This window comes from Microchirus variegatus (assembly GCF_963457635.1).
Source record: "Microchirus variegatus genome assembly, chromosome: 5".
NCBI lineage: Eukaryota > Metazoa > Chordata > Actinopteri > Pleuronectiformes > Soleidae > Microchirus > Microchirus variegatus.
The window spans coordinates 34,056,084-34,072,180 of record NC_139806.1 but is presented as its reverse complement, the minus strand read 5'-3'; the positions used below and the strand labels follow the sequence as shown (position 1 = coordinate 34,072,180).

Genomic DNA, 16,097 nt, shown 5'->3' with positions numbered 1-16,097 from the left:
GTTGTGTTGCTGAAGGTTTTGTCTGATTGCAGCTGCATGTTTGTGGTTGTTATGCTGCAGCTTCTCAACTGTTGGCTAATTACTTTATATTATTGACCTCCGTCAGGAGGTATATGTTTTCGCCAGTGTTTGGTTGACTTGTCTTTTAGCAACACAACTTGAAAAGTCACGGACGGATTTGGCTGAAATGTCCGCAGTGGAACCAGAAACGAGTGATTAAATTTTGGGCGTGATCCGTACATGCTGCGCGCCAGCAGGGTGTATTTTGTAGGCACTGAGCTGCCTTGGCAGAGGTCTGCACTCTTCGAGTGCTTCTAGTTTATAATTGCTTTTGCTCTGTGTCACAATAGAATGCTACCAGTGATAACGCGGTGATCCAGCTCAGTGCTGTGCAGGCAGCCAGGTAAGTAACCGATAGAATACACACAAAGACAACAGATATTATTATTATAGAGTACTAGTGCACTGCTCGTACCCTTTCCCTTGCAGTTAATTTCCAAGCTATATCATGTTCCGCACAGTACACATCCATATGACAGTTGTGCGATACAGATGTTCCGTGCATATTTATTAGGGCTGTCAAAATGAATAAATTTTTTGTAACACATTAACACACTTTCTCACTTTCATCTCGATACGGGTAGACATGCAGTTTATGAACAGGCAAGGCAGGCAACTGCTTGGGGCCCCGAGCCGATAGGGTGGCACCCGACATTCGAAGCCTAAATGCATCAGTGAGCAGCCGCATCCCCCTTCCCCCAACAAACAACAACGGTTGATTTGCAATGACATCTCAGTAGGAAAACCTCCCTAAAGGGGCCTCACATCACCTCACGTTAAAAAAACAACGGTGTGAAGTTATCATTCTGCAAGTTGTAAATGAAGCTGAAGGAAAATGAGGAGGAGTTATCAATCAGGAAGTTAGAAGAGGGAGAAAAAAGAGGATGTAGAAAAAAGAAAGAAAGACCCAGTTGAAAGTGGCGCTGCTGGCGCAGATAATGATATAAACATAACAGTCATTGTCTAACGAACGGGGACACAGACTTGAACAGCAGCTGACGCTAACTAGTAGAAGCAGTGCTTCAAAGGTGCTTCTATAACTTATATACTTTGTTTATAATGTGAGTTATTTACAGTGCAATGTATAGGTTTTTTAAAAGTTATTTACAGTATTTTATTTTTTCTATATGTGGGTTATTTACAATGTAATGTTTATTTTTTACTAAGTTTGTATAGGTTTTTACAAGTTATTTACAGTATTTTATTGTTCTTTACATTTATATTTTCACATACTTTATTTATCTCTCCTTTCCTACAACAATATAAAGAGAAAATTTGATTTTTTTTCTGGCATATTTACGAATGGTAATTAATCGTGATTAATCCACATCTACCCTGTGATTAATCTGATTAAACATTTTAATCTTTTGACAGCCCTAATATATATACGTATGTATTTATATATATACATATATTGTTTTCCCTTTGCTTTTTTCTTCAGAAAACTGCTCTCGAGTGACAGAAACCCTCCAATCGATGACTTGATAAAGTCTGGTATCCTGCCCATTTTAGTCAAATGCCTGGAAAGGGATGACAAGTAAGTCTGCTTCCAAAACAGTTTTGCCATCTTTGCAGCAACGAAGGTGTGTGGACACAGTGTGTATCCTACTGTGTCCACACGTGAAAAAGTGTGTTGAGGCGCACGGGGTAGTTGGCTGTTTCTGGAGATGATAATATTCTTTACCTTGAAGTGCAACAAAATATTTGCTTGTGTTAGTTACACTCTTAAACCTAAAAAATACCACAGCACTCTCACAACCGGTGCATTGGTGTTTAACCTGTAAATAAAAACGTCCATTGTACTTCGGAAATGTTATTTGGCCTAAATGTTTTACATTTCTTTCTTTTACACCTATGTTTTTAACATAGGTAAATAGTTTGGTTGCAAAATAGTAAACCAAAATTCAGTTCAGTCAATGTAAAAAAAATTGTGATACGGTGCTTAACACATTTATTAGACCACCTGTCATAAAAATTAGAAAACATAAATATTTTAGAAAACAAAAATTGTTGTTATTTGGCAAATAACAAACCAATTTCATCGTATTCCCAAATTTGAGCCAACTCACTGGGCTCCTCAGAAATCAAGCATAACATTCAACCACTAAAAACTAATTTTTTTGTTCAGGAATTGAAGTAATCAACTATAATTTGTCACCTTAATCAAGAAATAATAATGTGCTTTACTATTATTTTTGTCATAACGCCTACCCTTAAGTAGACATAATGTAGTATTCAAATTAAATCAGTGAATGAACAATAGATAATAAAATAAATCTGTTCTATCCACAACTAAAACTTGAGAAACTGCAAAGAAGTGATTCATTTTTTAGTAGGATAGATGGACTGACGATCATTTGTATTGGTTTACTAGCAGTAATGTGGAGGGCGATGTGAAGACCAGAGTGTTATTGGTCATGGTCTGTCCTTTTTTCCACTCCGCCTGAGTGATGTGTCTATTGCAGCATCCACCACACAGACTGTTTCACTGGGGTTTCAGAGAATGGAAAACTGATTATTCATTAATTTTTTTAAATAAACTAACTATAGGAAACTCAACCATCCTCTCATGAGCAACATACTTAAAAAGGCTTAGTGTGTTTGGTGCTTAGGGGCTCAATGAGCTTAGGAAAACAGGAGGATATTGATGTAAGTTATTTATTCCACTTTTAAAGTCCCATCTACTGTGGACTTGAATCAAGCTTTCTTTGCTTTTACATGCTGCTGTTTTCTCTTCCACAGCCCCTCACTTCAGTTTGAAGCAGCTTGGGCTTTGACCAACATTGCATCTGGGACTTCAGCACAGACTCAGGCTGTGGTTAAATCTAGTAAGTGTGTGTGTGTGTGTGTTTGTGTATAGCTGCAATCTGCCAAGCAAGCTTATGTTTTTTATACCAATCTTTTTATAAGTTTTTCCTTCTCCAGACAGAACAAGTCAATATATACAAGACAGTATTACATACATACAAAGTGGGGAACATAGGACCTTTTTTGGGAAAAACGGGGGAAAATGGGTACGACCCCCGTTTATGCTAACACGTTAGCATAAAGATCGCTAGCTTAAAATTCTAAAGAGTCCACTCACATAGCAGAAGTGAGATCTGTCTGTCTCTGTCTTTGTTAAAGGTGACATAGAGTGGTCCTGTTGCACATATATGTGAGTTATGGAGGTCTACTTACATATATTAAGTTGTTTTTATGGTCAAAATCCTCCTAGTTGATGTAAACGAGCCGATTGAAATCTGTCCTTTTCGAAGCGCTTGTCAGTCGCGCTATTTTTAGCCATAAATCTCGCCCGAGAAGACAGAGTGTGTTGTGATTGGCCAGCCAGCGTAGAGCCTTCCCACCTGTGTTGTGATTGGCCAGGTATCTGGAAGTGACGTAATCTATCACGTCAGCTCTCAGAAGCGCAGCTCCCTCTCTGGAACGGTGGATGCACTGCTCCTCATTATCAAAACATTGTTTTAACAGTGTTTAAAAATAGCTTCTTCACGACTCCCCGCCGCAGTCCCTTTATGACTTTAAACCGGAGTCAGACCCAGAGTCAGAAGACACTGTTGCTCGTGAAACACCTCCACAACGGACGTTATTCTTCTTCTGCGGTTCAATGTACGCAACCGGATGTGCCCGGACTAGTGCCCGGAGCAGGACGATCGGTTGTTCAGGAGAACCGCTGCTTACGTAACGTTTACGGGATTTTCAGTGATCTCGTTGAGCCCCGAGATTACAATAAAACACAACGTTCTCAGCAGTGGCTGAACTGTTTATTTCGAACCCTCAGGCTTCATAAACAAGGTAATGACGCAGATACACACCAAAAAAAACAGCGATAATAGGAACTTCCGGTCTAGTTCCACTTTAAGAAGTACAGCCACAGTTTAGTTATTCTCCGGTTTTCCTTGTCTTATTATATTCCTTGTCGTCATTCAACGGTGAACACACACACTCTCGCACTGAATGTCAAGGACCAGTGAAGGATATTTAAAAAAAAAAAAAGTATTTTAGTTTAGTTTTTGATGTCTTGATGTTTGCATGTCCAGATGCTGTGCCCCTCTTCCTGCGGCTCCTACAATCCCTCCACCAAAATGTTTGTGAACAAGCTGTATGGGCTTTAGGAAACATTATAGGTAAGTTTGGAGAGACACAGAAGTTTGTGCATGTTTGTATATGGCATAAAAGTGATTCCGCAGACAGAGTAATGTTGACCTCTGCCCTTTGCTTGCCCAGGTGACGGCCCACAGTGCAGAGATTATGTCATCTCGCTGGGCGTGGTCAAGCCCCTGCTCTCTTTCATTAATCCATCAATCCCCATTACTTTCCTCCGCAATGTTACTTGGGTCATTGTCAACCTCTGCCGCAACAAGGATCCACCACCACCCATGGAGACTGTGCAAGAGGTGTGTGTGTGTGTGTGTGTGATTGCATGCCTCATACCCTCATGTGCCAGACACGATGGATGTGTTGCTTTGCAGTTGACTGTGTCTCTGCAGGCTGAGCCTCACACATTTTCAGTCACCAAATCAGCCTCATCCTCCCAGAGGACTTGGTGACTTGTAAAGCTTTTGTAGCACCGTTTGAAGTCTGGTTTTGACAGTTTTTTATCTTTTTCACTCTGTCCTGCTTTTGACTTAATCTGATCCCATCTATTATTCCGTCTACATTCAACCTACTTTTCTTTCCCTCCAGATTTTGCCAGCCCTCTGTGTGCTAATATATCACACTGACATAAATGTAAGTATCGGAGAGAAGAATTGGTTATTATTGGCATGCCATTTTTGTAATTGTTGCCAGTATCATTGGTGCACATGGTCCGTGTATGAACTTAAGTTGTATGCGTCTGTGTTAAGATCCTAGTAGACACAGTGTGGGCTCTATCTTATCTGACGGACGGAGGCAATGAGCAGATCCAGATGGTTATCGACTCTGGAGTTGTTCCGTTTCTTGTGCCTCTTCTCAGTCATCAGGAGGTGAAAGTCCAGGCAAGTCTTTATTTTATTGACTATTGACATCGTTAGATCACAATTTTCACTTTGATTCTTTGCTAATTCTTAGTTTTTATTTGTATTTTGTGTTTTTTTTATTGTCCTAAAAACTGCAGACGGCAGCTCTGAGGGCAGTGGGGAATATTGTGACAGGGACAGACGAACAAACGCAGGTTGTGCTCAACTGTGACGTCCTCTCGCATTTCTCCAACCTTCTCACACATCCTAAAGAAAAGATTAACAAGGTATGATAACCTCCATGTTATTGTTTTCATTTATTTTGACTTTTTTTAAATGGCCTAACAAGCCACTTTGAGTAAGGTTTTTGCATGGGGAACTGCACTGAAGTTCATGGTATTTATGGGAGCTTTCTGTTTCACTCTTGGGGTGTATAATATATCAGAGGCTGGTCTGTTCATGTATGCATACCCTTACTTTTTCAAAGACGAAATAGGACCTTTCAAGACTAAAACACTGAAAGAAAGGCTTTGAAATGGAACTGCATCGAAAATTAAATTAAATTGGAATTTGTGATTGGTGTGTTTTGCAGGAAGCAGTTTGGTTCCTCTCCAACATTACAGCTGGGAACCAGCAGCAGGTTCAAGCTGTGATCAACGCTGGATTGATTCCTATGATCATTCACCAACTGGCAAAGGTTTGTAAATGATGCAAAGAAAACAAATTCCTTGAGCTTTAAATGCTGTACTCTGTATGTGGAAGTGTCTCAACAGATGATATCTTCTAAAATTGAGAGTAATTTTAGCATTGATATGGGTCAATGACATTACATGCATATTTTTGTGTCCGAGTCCATTATTTCAAAAAACAAAAAACAAAGCATAATTTAATCTTTAATCTATCACTTTGTTCCATAAAACCTATTCATTTTCATTCATTTTTCAGTAAATTCTAATCATTTTATTAGTTTATGTTTTGGCTTCTCAAACCCCTGGTGGTGCATCTGTCCGAGCAAGTCTGCAGACTAAGAAAACTATTTAAAATGTTATTTTGATAATGATAAATTCAAAATAAAATACTGGCATTGTTTTATGTTTGAAGTCTTTTGAATAATGTTTTTCCCTAATATCAGTAGTTTTAAAGCTGCTAAAATAACTGCAAAACTTTAGTCCAGCACTTTATATTTCCTAAGTATCAGGGTGGTGCAACCATAGACTTCTTTAATCTATCACTTTGTTCCATAAAACCTATTCATTTTCATTCATTTTTCAGTAAATTCTAATCATTTTATTAGTTTATGTTTTGGCTTCTCAAACCCCTGGTGGTGCATCTGTCCGAGCAAGTGTGCAGACTAAGAAAACTATTTAAAATGTTATTTTGATAATGATAAATTCAAAATAAAATACTGGCATTGTTTTATGTTTGAAGTCTTTTGAATAATGTTTTTCCCTAATATCAGTAGTTTTAAAGCTGCTAAAATAACTGCAAAACTTTAGTCCAGCACTTTATATTTCCTAAGTATCAGGGTGGTGCAACCATAGACATTAGACTTTATTTTGAAGTCAAGACGCAATAGCTGTAAACTAAATGTTGCATCAGCCAGAGGACCCCCAGACCCTTGAGATTAAGCTAAAAGGTTTGTAGATCTGTCAAATACTGATAAAGATAACTATTTTCAACAATATGAAGGTTGGTACACTTTCAATGTCAGGTGGTACAACCAATGTAAAACTAGAAAACATTTATGTTATCATAAAACTTATAACTCTTATAAAAGTGGTCTGTTTGAACTGCATGACAAGGGTAGAAAATAATGATTGCATCCAAACAGAAGCTGTTTAATTTGAGTTTAGTTGCAATTATCAGGTGGTGCAACCGTTAATCAGGTGGCACAACTGCAAGGAATGTCACTATATAATGCTATTCAAAGTAGAGCTTAGATCGGGCCCAAAAAAATCAAGCCCAGACACATTAATTGTAATTACGAGCCCTATTTACACCCGACAATTTCTAATACGTGAGCCCTAAATGTACACGTACGTCCACGCCCTCCCCACAGCGGGAGCTTGTTGTAACTGCTGCCACAGTCTAATTTACAACAATAACCGAGCCTCTGAGATCTGCCTCCATGAACACATATGTTGCTAATGACAATACGCTTCCTGGTTTTTAAATGATGTATTCAGAGTTCACACAATACGACTTGCTATAACATACCACACGAACACGACGAGAGAGAAAAAACACAAATGCTTGATCAAGGGCCCGGGCAGAGAATCTAAACTCTAATTCAAAGCTCTAAGGTTATCCATGATACTTCTAGTGCTTATTAGTGTGTTTATTAGTTTTGATATTTTTAATGATAAAAATAATAATGTTTATCTAATGTAGAAACCTTAAGGGATATTTGCCAAATAATTAATTTTAAATTAACTGAAATTTTTTTTCACAAGTTACAAAATTAGTCAAAACGGTTACAATAGTTATTCAATATGTGAGACATGTTCAAACAGATTGTTCTGGACTCAAAAATATGCATTACATCTTTAATGAGCTTTTAAGCTTTATTTGTCATTGACCGATTTATGTATATTCAGCTGCATCAGCACATTCTGTTTTGTACTGTGAGATGAAACACAACTTCTGATGAATGAAGTGGATGCTGAATGTACATGTAACCCAGTTACTGTGTGCCTTTTGCTTATGTAGAAAATATCTGCTGTGTGCACATCATAGTAACAGCCTGTCACTCTGCAGGGTGACTTTGGCACTCAGAAGGAGGCAGCATGGGCGATCAGCAACCTTACCATCAGTGGGAGGAAAGACCAGGTGAGTGGAGCTTTACAGCCAGTGGTGTAGAAATCTGGTGCTTGCTGTCACATACAATTTTTGTATTTTATTATTTTATTTTTTTATATACAGTGGTATGCAAAGGTTTGGGCACAACTGTAAATTTTCATGATTTTCCTTTATAAATCAAATCATTGGTTGTTTTGATAAGAAATGTCAGTTAAATATATCATATAGGAGACAAACACAGTGATATTTGAGAAGTGAAATAAAGTTTATATGAGTTATAGAAAGTGTGCAAGAATTATTTTAACAAAATTAGGCATGTGCATACATTTAGGCACCCTTGTCATTTTATTGATCTCAATACCTTTAGCACTTATTATTGGAACTCAAAATTGATTTGGTAACCTCAGAACTCAGTAACTCTCAAATGACCTGAAAACACTGATTGTTCAAGATCATGGTTTAGGGGAAGGATACAGAAATCACGGAGATTTAAGCTCGGGCTGGACAATTATGGCAAAAATAACAATTTTGATTAATATTGAAATCACGATTAATAAACACGATTATTCATTGATTTCAAAAGTTGATTATTGAACCACCAAAACTCAGCTTTAAATATAACTTAAAAGAACAGACAGAAGTAAATTTGTAACACGTAAACAAGTAAAATAAATAAATAATTATAATAGTAAGTTAAAATAATGATAGCAATAAAACACTAGTACCACAAGCGGTATTAACGGGTTCAAGCTTGAAGCGCGCCTTTCGTCTTAGGGCAACCTCGACACATGCGTCTTGAGCTCGTCTCCTGTTCATTCTCTGTCCGCGGTATTCGTTATTGTCAGCGCTGTCCCTGTGCATGTCGGGCTGTGGTGGGAGAGTAATGCGTTCCACTTCCTGTTGGGAGGACACATTTTGCAGACATGTTTGGGGTGGGTCCGTTTTCTCGCATATCAAATTCTGGGCAGATCAGTCAATGTACGGTAAAGTTAGAGGGCACTTCCTGTTTAAAATGGCTGACTTCCTGTTGGGTCAAAGGCGTGTCCATTAACATGTTCAGGGAAGTTCCTTTGACTCACATATCGTGTTGCGTGGAGATCGGTCAATGTACATTAAAGTTACATTCTACTTCCTGTTTCGGCTGTTCCACTTCCTGTTGGGAGTTTAGCTTTTGCAGACATGGTCAGAGCGGTTTTGTGGTCTCACATATCGCGTATTAGGAGGATACAACAATCCCTGTCATAGCAGCATAAAGAAGTGTGAAATGTAATGTTATATCCAGCAACCAGGGGGCGCTGTTTTGTCTATCTCGTAAGCCATGCAACATTTTAAAAACCTTCAATTACTTTTGATCCTCAACTGGTCCACATTGACCTCACCAAGTTTGAAGGTGATGGCACAAAAGCTCTACGACAAGTTCGTTTTCTAAATTCAATATTTACATATAGACGTCTTCAGTGTCTGACTATCATCAATCTAAGGAAGTTTGGTTCAGATTGGAACAGGATTTGCAATGTTATAACAGTTTGTTTTTTGTTGCACAGTAAATGGCCTGGTCTGCCGTCACCAGACATTGTTTAGACATTGAATATTGTCATATAGACTTCTCCAGGGCATCAATCCAGTGAAGGACATTGGATCCTCCATTGCAAAGTTATAAGCGTTTCGTTGTCTGTTTTTACAAATCAGAATGTTTGCCAACTTTGGCGCCCTCCTAGCTCGTATGCCATGCGACATTTTAAAAAACCTTCGATAACTTTTGATCCTCAACTGGTCCACATTGACCTCACCAAGTTTGAAGGTGATAGCACAAAAGCTCTACGACAAGTTCGTTCAAATACCAAATGTAGTTCTGTCTGCTGTCACCAGGGGGCGCTGTTTTATAAATTGAATATTTACATATAGACGTCTTCAGTGTCGGACTATCATCAATCTAAGGAAGTTTGGTTCAAGTTGGACCAAGATTCGCAAAGTTATAACAGTTTGCTTTTTTGTCACAAAAATCCGTGCTCGAACCCTAATAATAATCCCTACAGTTTCAAGAGGGTTTTTGCACAGTTGTGCTCGAACCCTAATAATAACTCCTTCAGTTTCAATCTATTTGCACTGTTTCACAACTTGCAAAAATGTACAACATGCTAAAAACACTATAACGCAGGCAAAATCAAAACAAAATACTCTTCTTTTCCAAAAAAATAAACAGCGCTATACTCCCTCAGCCCGTCTTTTGCAACTTTAGCACAACATTTATCATACAGGCAACCCTGCTGAAATGTTTACGCGACGGCAACACATAGCGCTTGTCCAAAGTCTTAACAAGTGTCTTGAATTCTGGGTTGCTTACGGTTCTGATGCTTACATGTCCTTCGCTACCATAATTTTTTAACTAACATCACAGCCTCCGCTATCTCTTGATGTCTGCGGGATGTGGTCTGATATGGGACAGCATTGTAAAGAGTGTCCTTAAAGGGATACTTCACTGATCTCCCTTTTCCAAGCTTGCCCTACTGGCAAGGGCAAGCTTCATTTCAGTGTCTGAAACTACAACACCGGTTCTGCACTTTTTAGACACCCATAGGGGGACGAGACTTCCCAGAATAGACGAGACTTCATTCCCAGAATGTAAACACGGTGTCGGCCGTCTTTGCTAACAGTTATGACCGGCTCTGTCTCCTTCAATTTGGCCTCGTAAACTGAGAAGACAATGTAGTTTTCAAACTGATATGGCTGCGGAGGGAAAATACTTGCTTTTCGCCACCCACTGCGGCCGGACAAGAGGAGCTCCCTGGCAGCTCCAGGCGCCGATCGCAGCGGGGCTCCGGAGCCAGAGCCATCCGGTGGATGAAGAAAACGGGATAAACGGTCGCCTGATTATAAAGTGAGTACTTTGTTTTATATTTATTTTTACCATCACATTTGTCCATGTTTATATGTAACGCCAGCAGAGCTAACTTTAGCATCTCTACAGTTCATTTACATCCGTGCTACTTTAAGAACAGATACTTTGATTCGTCAACGTTGTGCTCGTTATTTTGCAGACAGTAATGTTACCTAACAGCTTACCGTCACTTCATGGAGTGGATCCAGAGAGACTGGGGGAAAGACAATTGTCTTGTTTTACCTGCCTGTGTTGTTCAGGATATCAGAGGAAGATACGCAGATCCTGAAAAGCAGTATGGTGTATATGAAGACTGTTGGTGTTCACGATGAGCTATAACAAGTTTGATTTTTTTCTTTTTATGATTGTTAATATTAAACATTTAAACTAATATATGTTGTGGTTTATTTTCTAGCCTTTAGTGTTCCTCCATTAGAGTGTTTGTAGAAAATGGTTGATAAACACTTCAGAATTTGGACAAGGAATACAATCTTCCTGCTGGAAAAGTAGACCGTGAGCCCTCCTAGTTTCCAGGTTTGTCTTTGGTGTCTTCCACAACACTCCAAACAAGCTAAGCTTAGCTTAGCTTTCAAGCTTCAGCACTACTCTCTGACCGGCAAATAATGGGAACTGAGCAGAGCATTCTGGGAGTTGTTGTCATTCGTGTACATGAGCGATAAATACATTTTTCTGACTTTCTCAGCCAAGAAGGCACTTGCTTCAAATATTACTTCACATTTCAACTACATAGATTACCTAGTTGTAATAGACATTCATCTTCTCAACGGTGAAATATCCCCTTAAAGGTCACACAGAGTGGTCCTGTTGCACATAAATGTTAGTTATGGAGGTCTACTTACATATATTATCTTGTTTTTATGGTCAAAAACCTCCTAGTTGCTGTAAACGAGCCGATTGAAATCCTCTTTTCTGACGCCGTCAGCCGCGATGTTTCAGAGTGAACTCTGACCCCCAGAAGACATAGTCTTGTGATTGGCCAGTACTATTCGGCACACCAGCTCTCAGAAGCGTAGCTCCCCCCTCTGGAACGGTGGATGCACTGCTCCTCATTATCAAAACATTGTTTTAACAATGTTTAAAAATAGCAAATAGCTTCTTCACGACTCCCCGCCGCAGTCCCTTTTATGACTTTGACCCGGAATCAGACCCAGAGTCGGAAGACACTGTTGCTAGTGAAACACCTCCACAACAGACGTTATTCTTCTTCTGCGGTTCAATGTACGCAACCGGATGTGCCCGGACTAGTGCCCGGAGCAGGACGATCGGCTGTTCAGGAGAACTGCTGCTTACGTAACTATTACGGGATTTTCAGAGATCTCGTTGAGCCCCGAGATTACAATAAAACACAGCGTTCTCAGCAATGGCTGAACTGTTTGTTTCGAAACTTCAGTGCTTCATAAACAAGGTAATGACGCAGATACACACCAACAAAACAGCGTTAATAGGAACTTCCGGTCTAGGTCCGCTTTAATAGAGGACTGTGTTGCAGTGTCGCTGACTGATGAGCTTTATCACCTGGTCATAGACCACTTTATGGCTGAACTTTACGTGATTGAATTTGAATAAGTTGGTCGTGTTGCCTTGAGGAGCAAACACGACAGCGCGAGAAACTTTGCAAACAACTTCCTTTTGCTTGACGTCTGTCAAATTGAAGCCAAAATGTTTCCAGTCAGCTGATATTGTCCTACCATTCTTTCTGCCATGTTTTCAATCGCTCGCTCCTCATACTATTATTATATTATTATGATCCACACGCTTGCTGCAGCTACATTTTACACAGGTGCATTCAAGGTGTTTTTCTACCATAGGAATTTACATACACGCCGCGCTGTGCTTGCGCATTAATCGTTTTTCTTCAATTATAATGTTTTTATGATCGTGAGAAGCCAAAATCGCAATTAAAATACAATTAATCGTCCAGCCCTAATTTAAAATGTGTGGAACATTGTGAGGAATTGGAAGACCACAGGCACAGTTCTAGTTGAGGCCTGAAGTGGCAGACCAAGATAAATATCAGACAAGCAGAGGTGAAGGAAGGTGATAACAGTCAGAGTCAGCCCACAAATCAGCTCCAAAGACCTACAACATCATCTTTCTGCACACTTTACACAAGGAAATGCTGTATGGAAGAGTAATGCAGAAAAAGCCTTTTCTCTGCACCTGCCACAAATGCTTGAGTTGCTTGAGATATGCTAAAGCACATTTGGGCAAAACAAGGGGCCTTATGCATGGCAGAAAAAGAAAACAGCATTCCAAGAAAAACACTTGCTACCTACAGTAAAATTTTGTGGTGGTTCCATCATGCTGTGGGGCTGTGTGGCCAGTGCAGGGACTGGGAATCTTGTTAAAGTTGGGGTCGCATGGATTCCACTCAATATCAGCAGATTCTGGAGAGCAATGTCTAGGAATCAGTGACAAAGTTGAAGTTGTGCTGGGGCTGAATCTTACGACCCTAAACACTGCTCAAAATCTACTAAGGCATTCATGCAGAGGAACAAATACAACGTTCTGGAATGACCATCTCAGTCCTCAGACCTGAATATTATTGAACGTTTGTGGTGTGATTTAAAGAGGACTGTCCATGCTCGGAAACCATCAAACCTGACTGAACTGGAGATGTTTTATAAAGAAGAATGGTCCAAAATACCTTCCGCCAGAATCCAGACTCTATTTGGAAGCTATAGGAAGCGTTTAGAGGCTGTTATTTCTGCAAAAGGAGGATGAACAAAATGTTTCTTTTGTGGTGCCTAAACTTGCACATGCCTAATTTTGTTCAAATAATTCCTGCACACTTTCTGTAAATCATATTAACTTTATTTCACTTCTCAAATATCGCTGTTTGTCTCCTGTATGACATATTTAACTGAAATTTCTTATTCAAACAATCAATGATTTATAAAAAAAAATCATGAAAATGCCCAGACTTTTGCATTCCACTGTATATCTGTGCGTGAATGAGCACATTTGTAACCATGTACCTGTGTTGTAATAAAGTATGGATGTGGTGTGTATGTGTGGGTTTGTGTAGGTGGAGTTCCTGGTGGAGCAGAATGTGATCCCTCCGTTCTGTAACCTGTTATCAGTGAAGGACTCGCAGGTGGTGCAGGTAGTCCTGGACGGCCTGAAGAATGTCCTGATCATGGCAGGGGACGAAGCCAGCACTATTGCTGAGATTATTGAGGAGTGTGGAGGTGTGTTCCGTGCCGGTTGTGGTTTTCTTTCATCTGTTTTACTAATTACTTTTTGGTCAAAAGCCAAGATGATTGTCATCACAAAACATGTTTTTTTGCCTCCTGTGCAGTGAATTATTTTCAAGTCAGTGGGAGCTTAAAAACACATGGAGGTCATGTAACAACATGTGGACATGAGCTGTGCAAAGTCTGATGAAATGAAGCAGAGTGAAATAACAGGTTTTAGTAAAGAGATGTCTGGGCGTTCTCTCTTTTGGCACAGTTTGGCACCATCTGTGCCATTTGAGATTTCTTAGGTACCAAATTATTAAAAACCCATTTAATTTTATTTATATGTCATTATTGGTTTAAAAAGAACTTGTTTTGAAAAAAAGTATAACTCGCTGTAAATCGATGCTCCCTGTGCGGTGCGTAATAACAACTCTGGTGACTCGGCAGCATCTTCAGTTATGCAGCGCCATAGCTCTGGCTTACCTTGGTCAATTAGGGTGATTGACGGCTCGTTGTAAACCTCTAAACCGGTAGAATCAGACACCGGTCTCCAAATGCGTTTGAATGACTTCATTAGCGAGTCAAAAGGACATAAATGCATATGACACATTTGTGCGGACATTCGCCCTTCTCTAATCGGAACAATCTAATGACGCTCTGTAATGACCAATCAGACCAGGATTTGTTCCCAAAGCATGCTGGAAAGTGTAGTTCTTCATTAAAAGTGGTTTTGTTCTGGTGGAAATAACTGTTTTGATAAACAGCAAAGGTAAGACAACATCCCGCTTTTATTTCTTGAAAGTCAGTTGTTTTGCTCTTATTTTGGGGCTGGATCCGTGAATCTTGGTCGTAGAGTGATAAATGATGATGATAAATGGTACCGCTGGAATCAGTCGGTTCTCTGCTGTCCAGTCGATATGTGTTTTCTTTGTTAACATAATCACGCTGACCCTCCGGTGCCGCTTTTTAATGTGTGCGATGTAATGTTTTTTTTTCACTCCTGCTGGTTAGATCCATCGGTGTTTTAACTGTGTTTCGTGAACATAAGAATGGTTTATATGAGCTTTTAGCTGAGTTTCTGACCTTTCTGTGGGTATGCAGCATGTCTGTGTTTGTTAAAGTTAGCCATGGTTTTACGACGCTTTTGTCGCTGCGTCTGACGCAACCGTGAAGAAGAGGTTAAAGGTCACATAGAGTGGTCCTGTTGCACATAAATGTTAGTTATGGAGGTCTACTTACATACATTAACTTGTTTTTATGGTCAAAAACCTCCTAGTTGCTTCAAACGAGCCGATAGAAATCTCTCTTCGCTAATGCTGTTCCTCAGCTGCGATATTTCAGACTGAACTCTCACACCCAGAAGACAGAGTGTGTTGTGATTGGCCAGCCAGCGTAGAGCCTTCCCAACCGTCTTGTGATTGGCCAGTACCCGGAAGTGACATAATCAGCACACCCGCTCTCAGAAACGCAAGCCCCCCTCTGGAAGGGTGGATGCACTGCTCCTCATTATCAAAACATTGTTTAAACAATGTTTAAAAATAGCTTTGTCACGACCTTCGCCGCAGTCCCTTTTATGACTTTAAACCGGAGTCAGACCCAGAGTCAGAAGACACTGTTGCTCGTGAAACACCTCCACAACGGACGTTATTCTTCTTCTGCGGTTCAATGTACGCAACCCGGATGTGCCCGAGCTAGTGCCCGGAGCAGGAGGATCTGCTGTTCAGGAGAAACGCTGGTTAAGTAACCGGACCTGGTTTTTTTCCGAGATCTCGCTGAGCCCGAGATTACAATAAAACACAGCGTTCTCAGCAGTGGCTGAACTGTTTGTTTTGAAACTTCAGGGCTTCGTAAACCAGGTAATGACGCAGATACACACTAAAAACAGCGTTAATTGGAACTTCCGCTCTAGGTCCGCTTTAATAGAGGTCGAGGGAAGGGTGAATGAAGTTTATGGGCCAACATATGGGTCTCCACTTTGCCTTAGACTACTGCATAACTATAGTCCATATGATTGCTATAACATTTTACAGCAGCATGTTGAGTATCTGGCAAAAACTTCCTTGTTTTTTTTTTTGTTTGTTTTTTTTCAGGTTTGGAGAAGATAGAAAATCTGCAGCAGCATGAGAATGAAGATATCTACAAACTAGCCTTTGAGATTATTGATCAGTACTTTTCAGGAGATGATGTAAGTTTGTCAACAGTTGTTTTAATTTTAAT

The 16,097-nt window shown here is 39.9% G+C and overlaps 1 protein-coding gene across 2 annotated transcripts in view; it reads left to right on the top strand.

Moving 5' to 3' along the window:
* kpna3 (karyopherin alpha 3 (importin alpha 4)) overlaps nucleotides 1-16,097 on the top strand; it is a 30,310-nt gene that overhangs the window by 11,858 nt on the left and 2,355 nt on the right. For both annotated transcript variants that reach the window (XM_083889102.1, XM_083889103.1), the window contains exons 5-16: nucleotides 351-403; nucleotides 1,502-1,597; nucleotides 2,803-2,888; nucleotides 4,101-4,187; nucleotides 4,288-4,457; nucleotides 4,747-4,791; nucleotides 4,908-5,039; nucleotides 5,159-5,287; nucleotides 5,593-5,697; nucleotides 7,758-7,829; nucleotides 13,727-13,889; nucleotides 15,971-16,065. In XM_083889102.1, coding sequence (XP_083745228.1) covers nucleotides 351-403; nucleotides 1,502-1,597; nucleotides 2,803-2,888; nucleotides 4,101-4,187; nucleotides 4,288-4,457; nucleotides 4,747-4,791; nucleotides 4,908-5,039; nucleotides 5,159-5,287; nucleotides 5,593-5,697; nucleotides 7,758-7,829; nucleotides 13,727-13,889; nucleotides 15,971-16,065 — 1,233 coding nt within the window. The remainder of the gene's footprint in view (nucleotides 1-350; nucleotides 404-1,501; nucleotides 1,598-2,802; nucleotides 2,889-4,100; nucleotides 4,188-4,287; nucleotides 4,458-4,746; nucleotides 4,792-4,907; nucleotides 5,040-5,158; nucleotides 5,288-5,592; nucleotides 5,698-7,757; nucleotides 7,830-13,726; nucleotides 13,890-15,970; nucleotides 16,066-16,097) is intronic.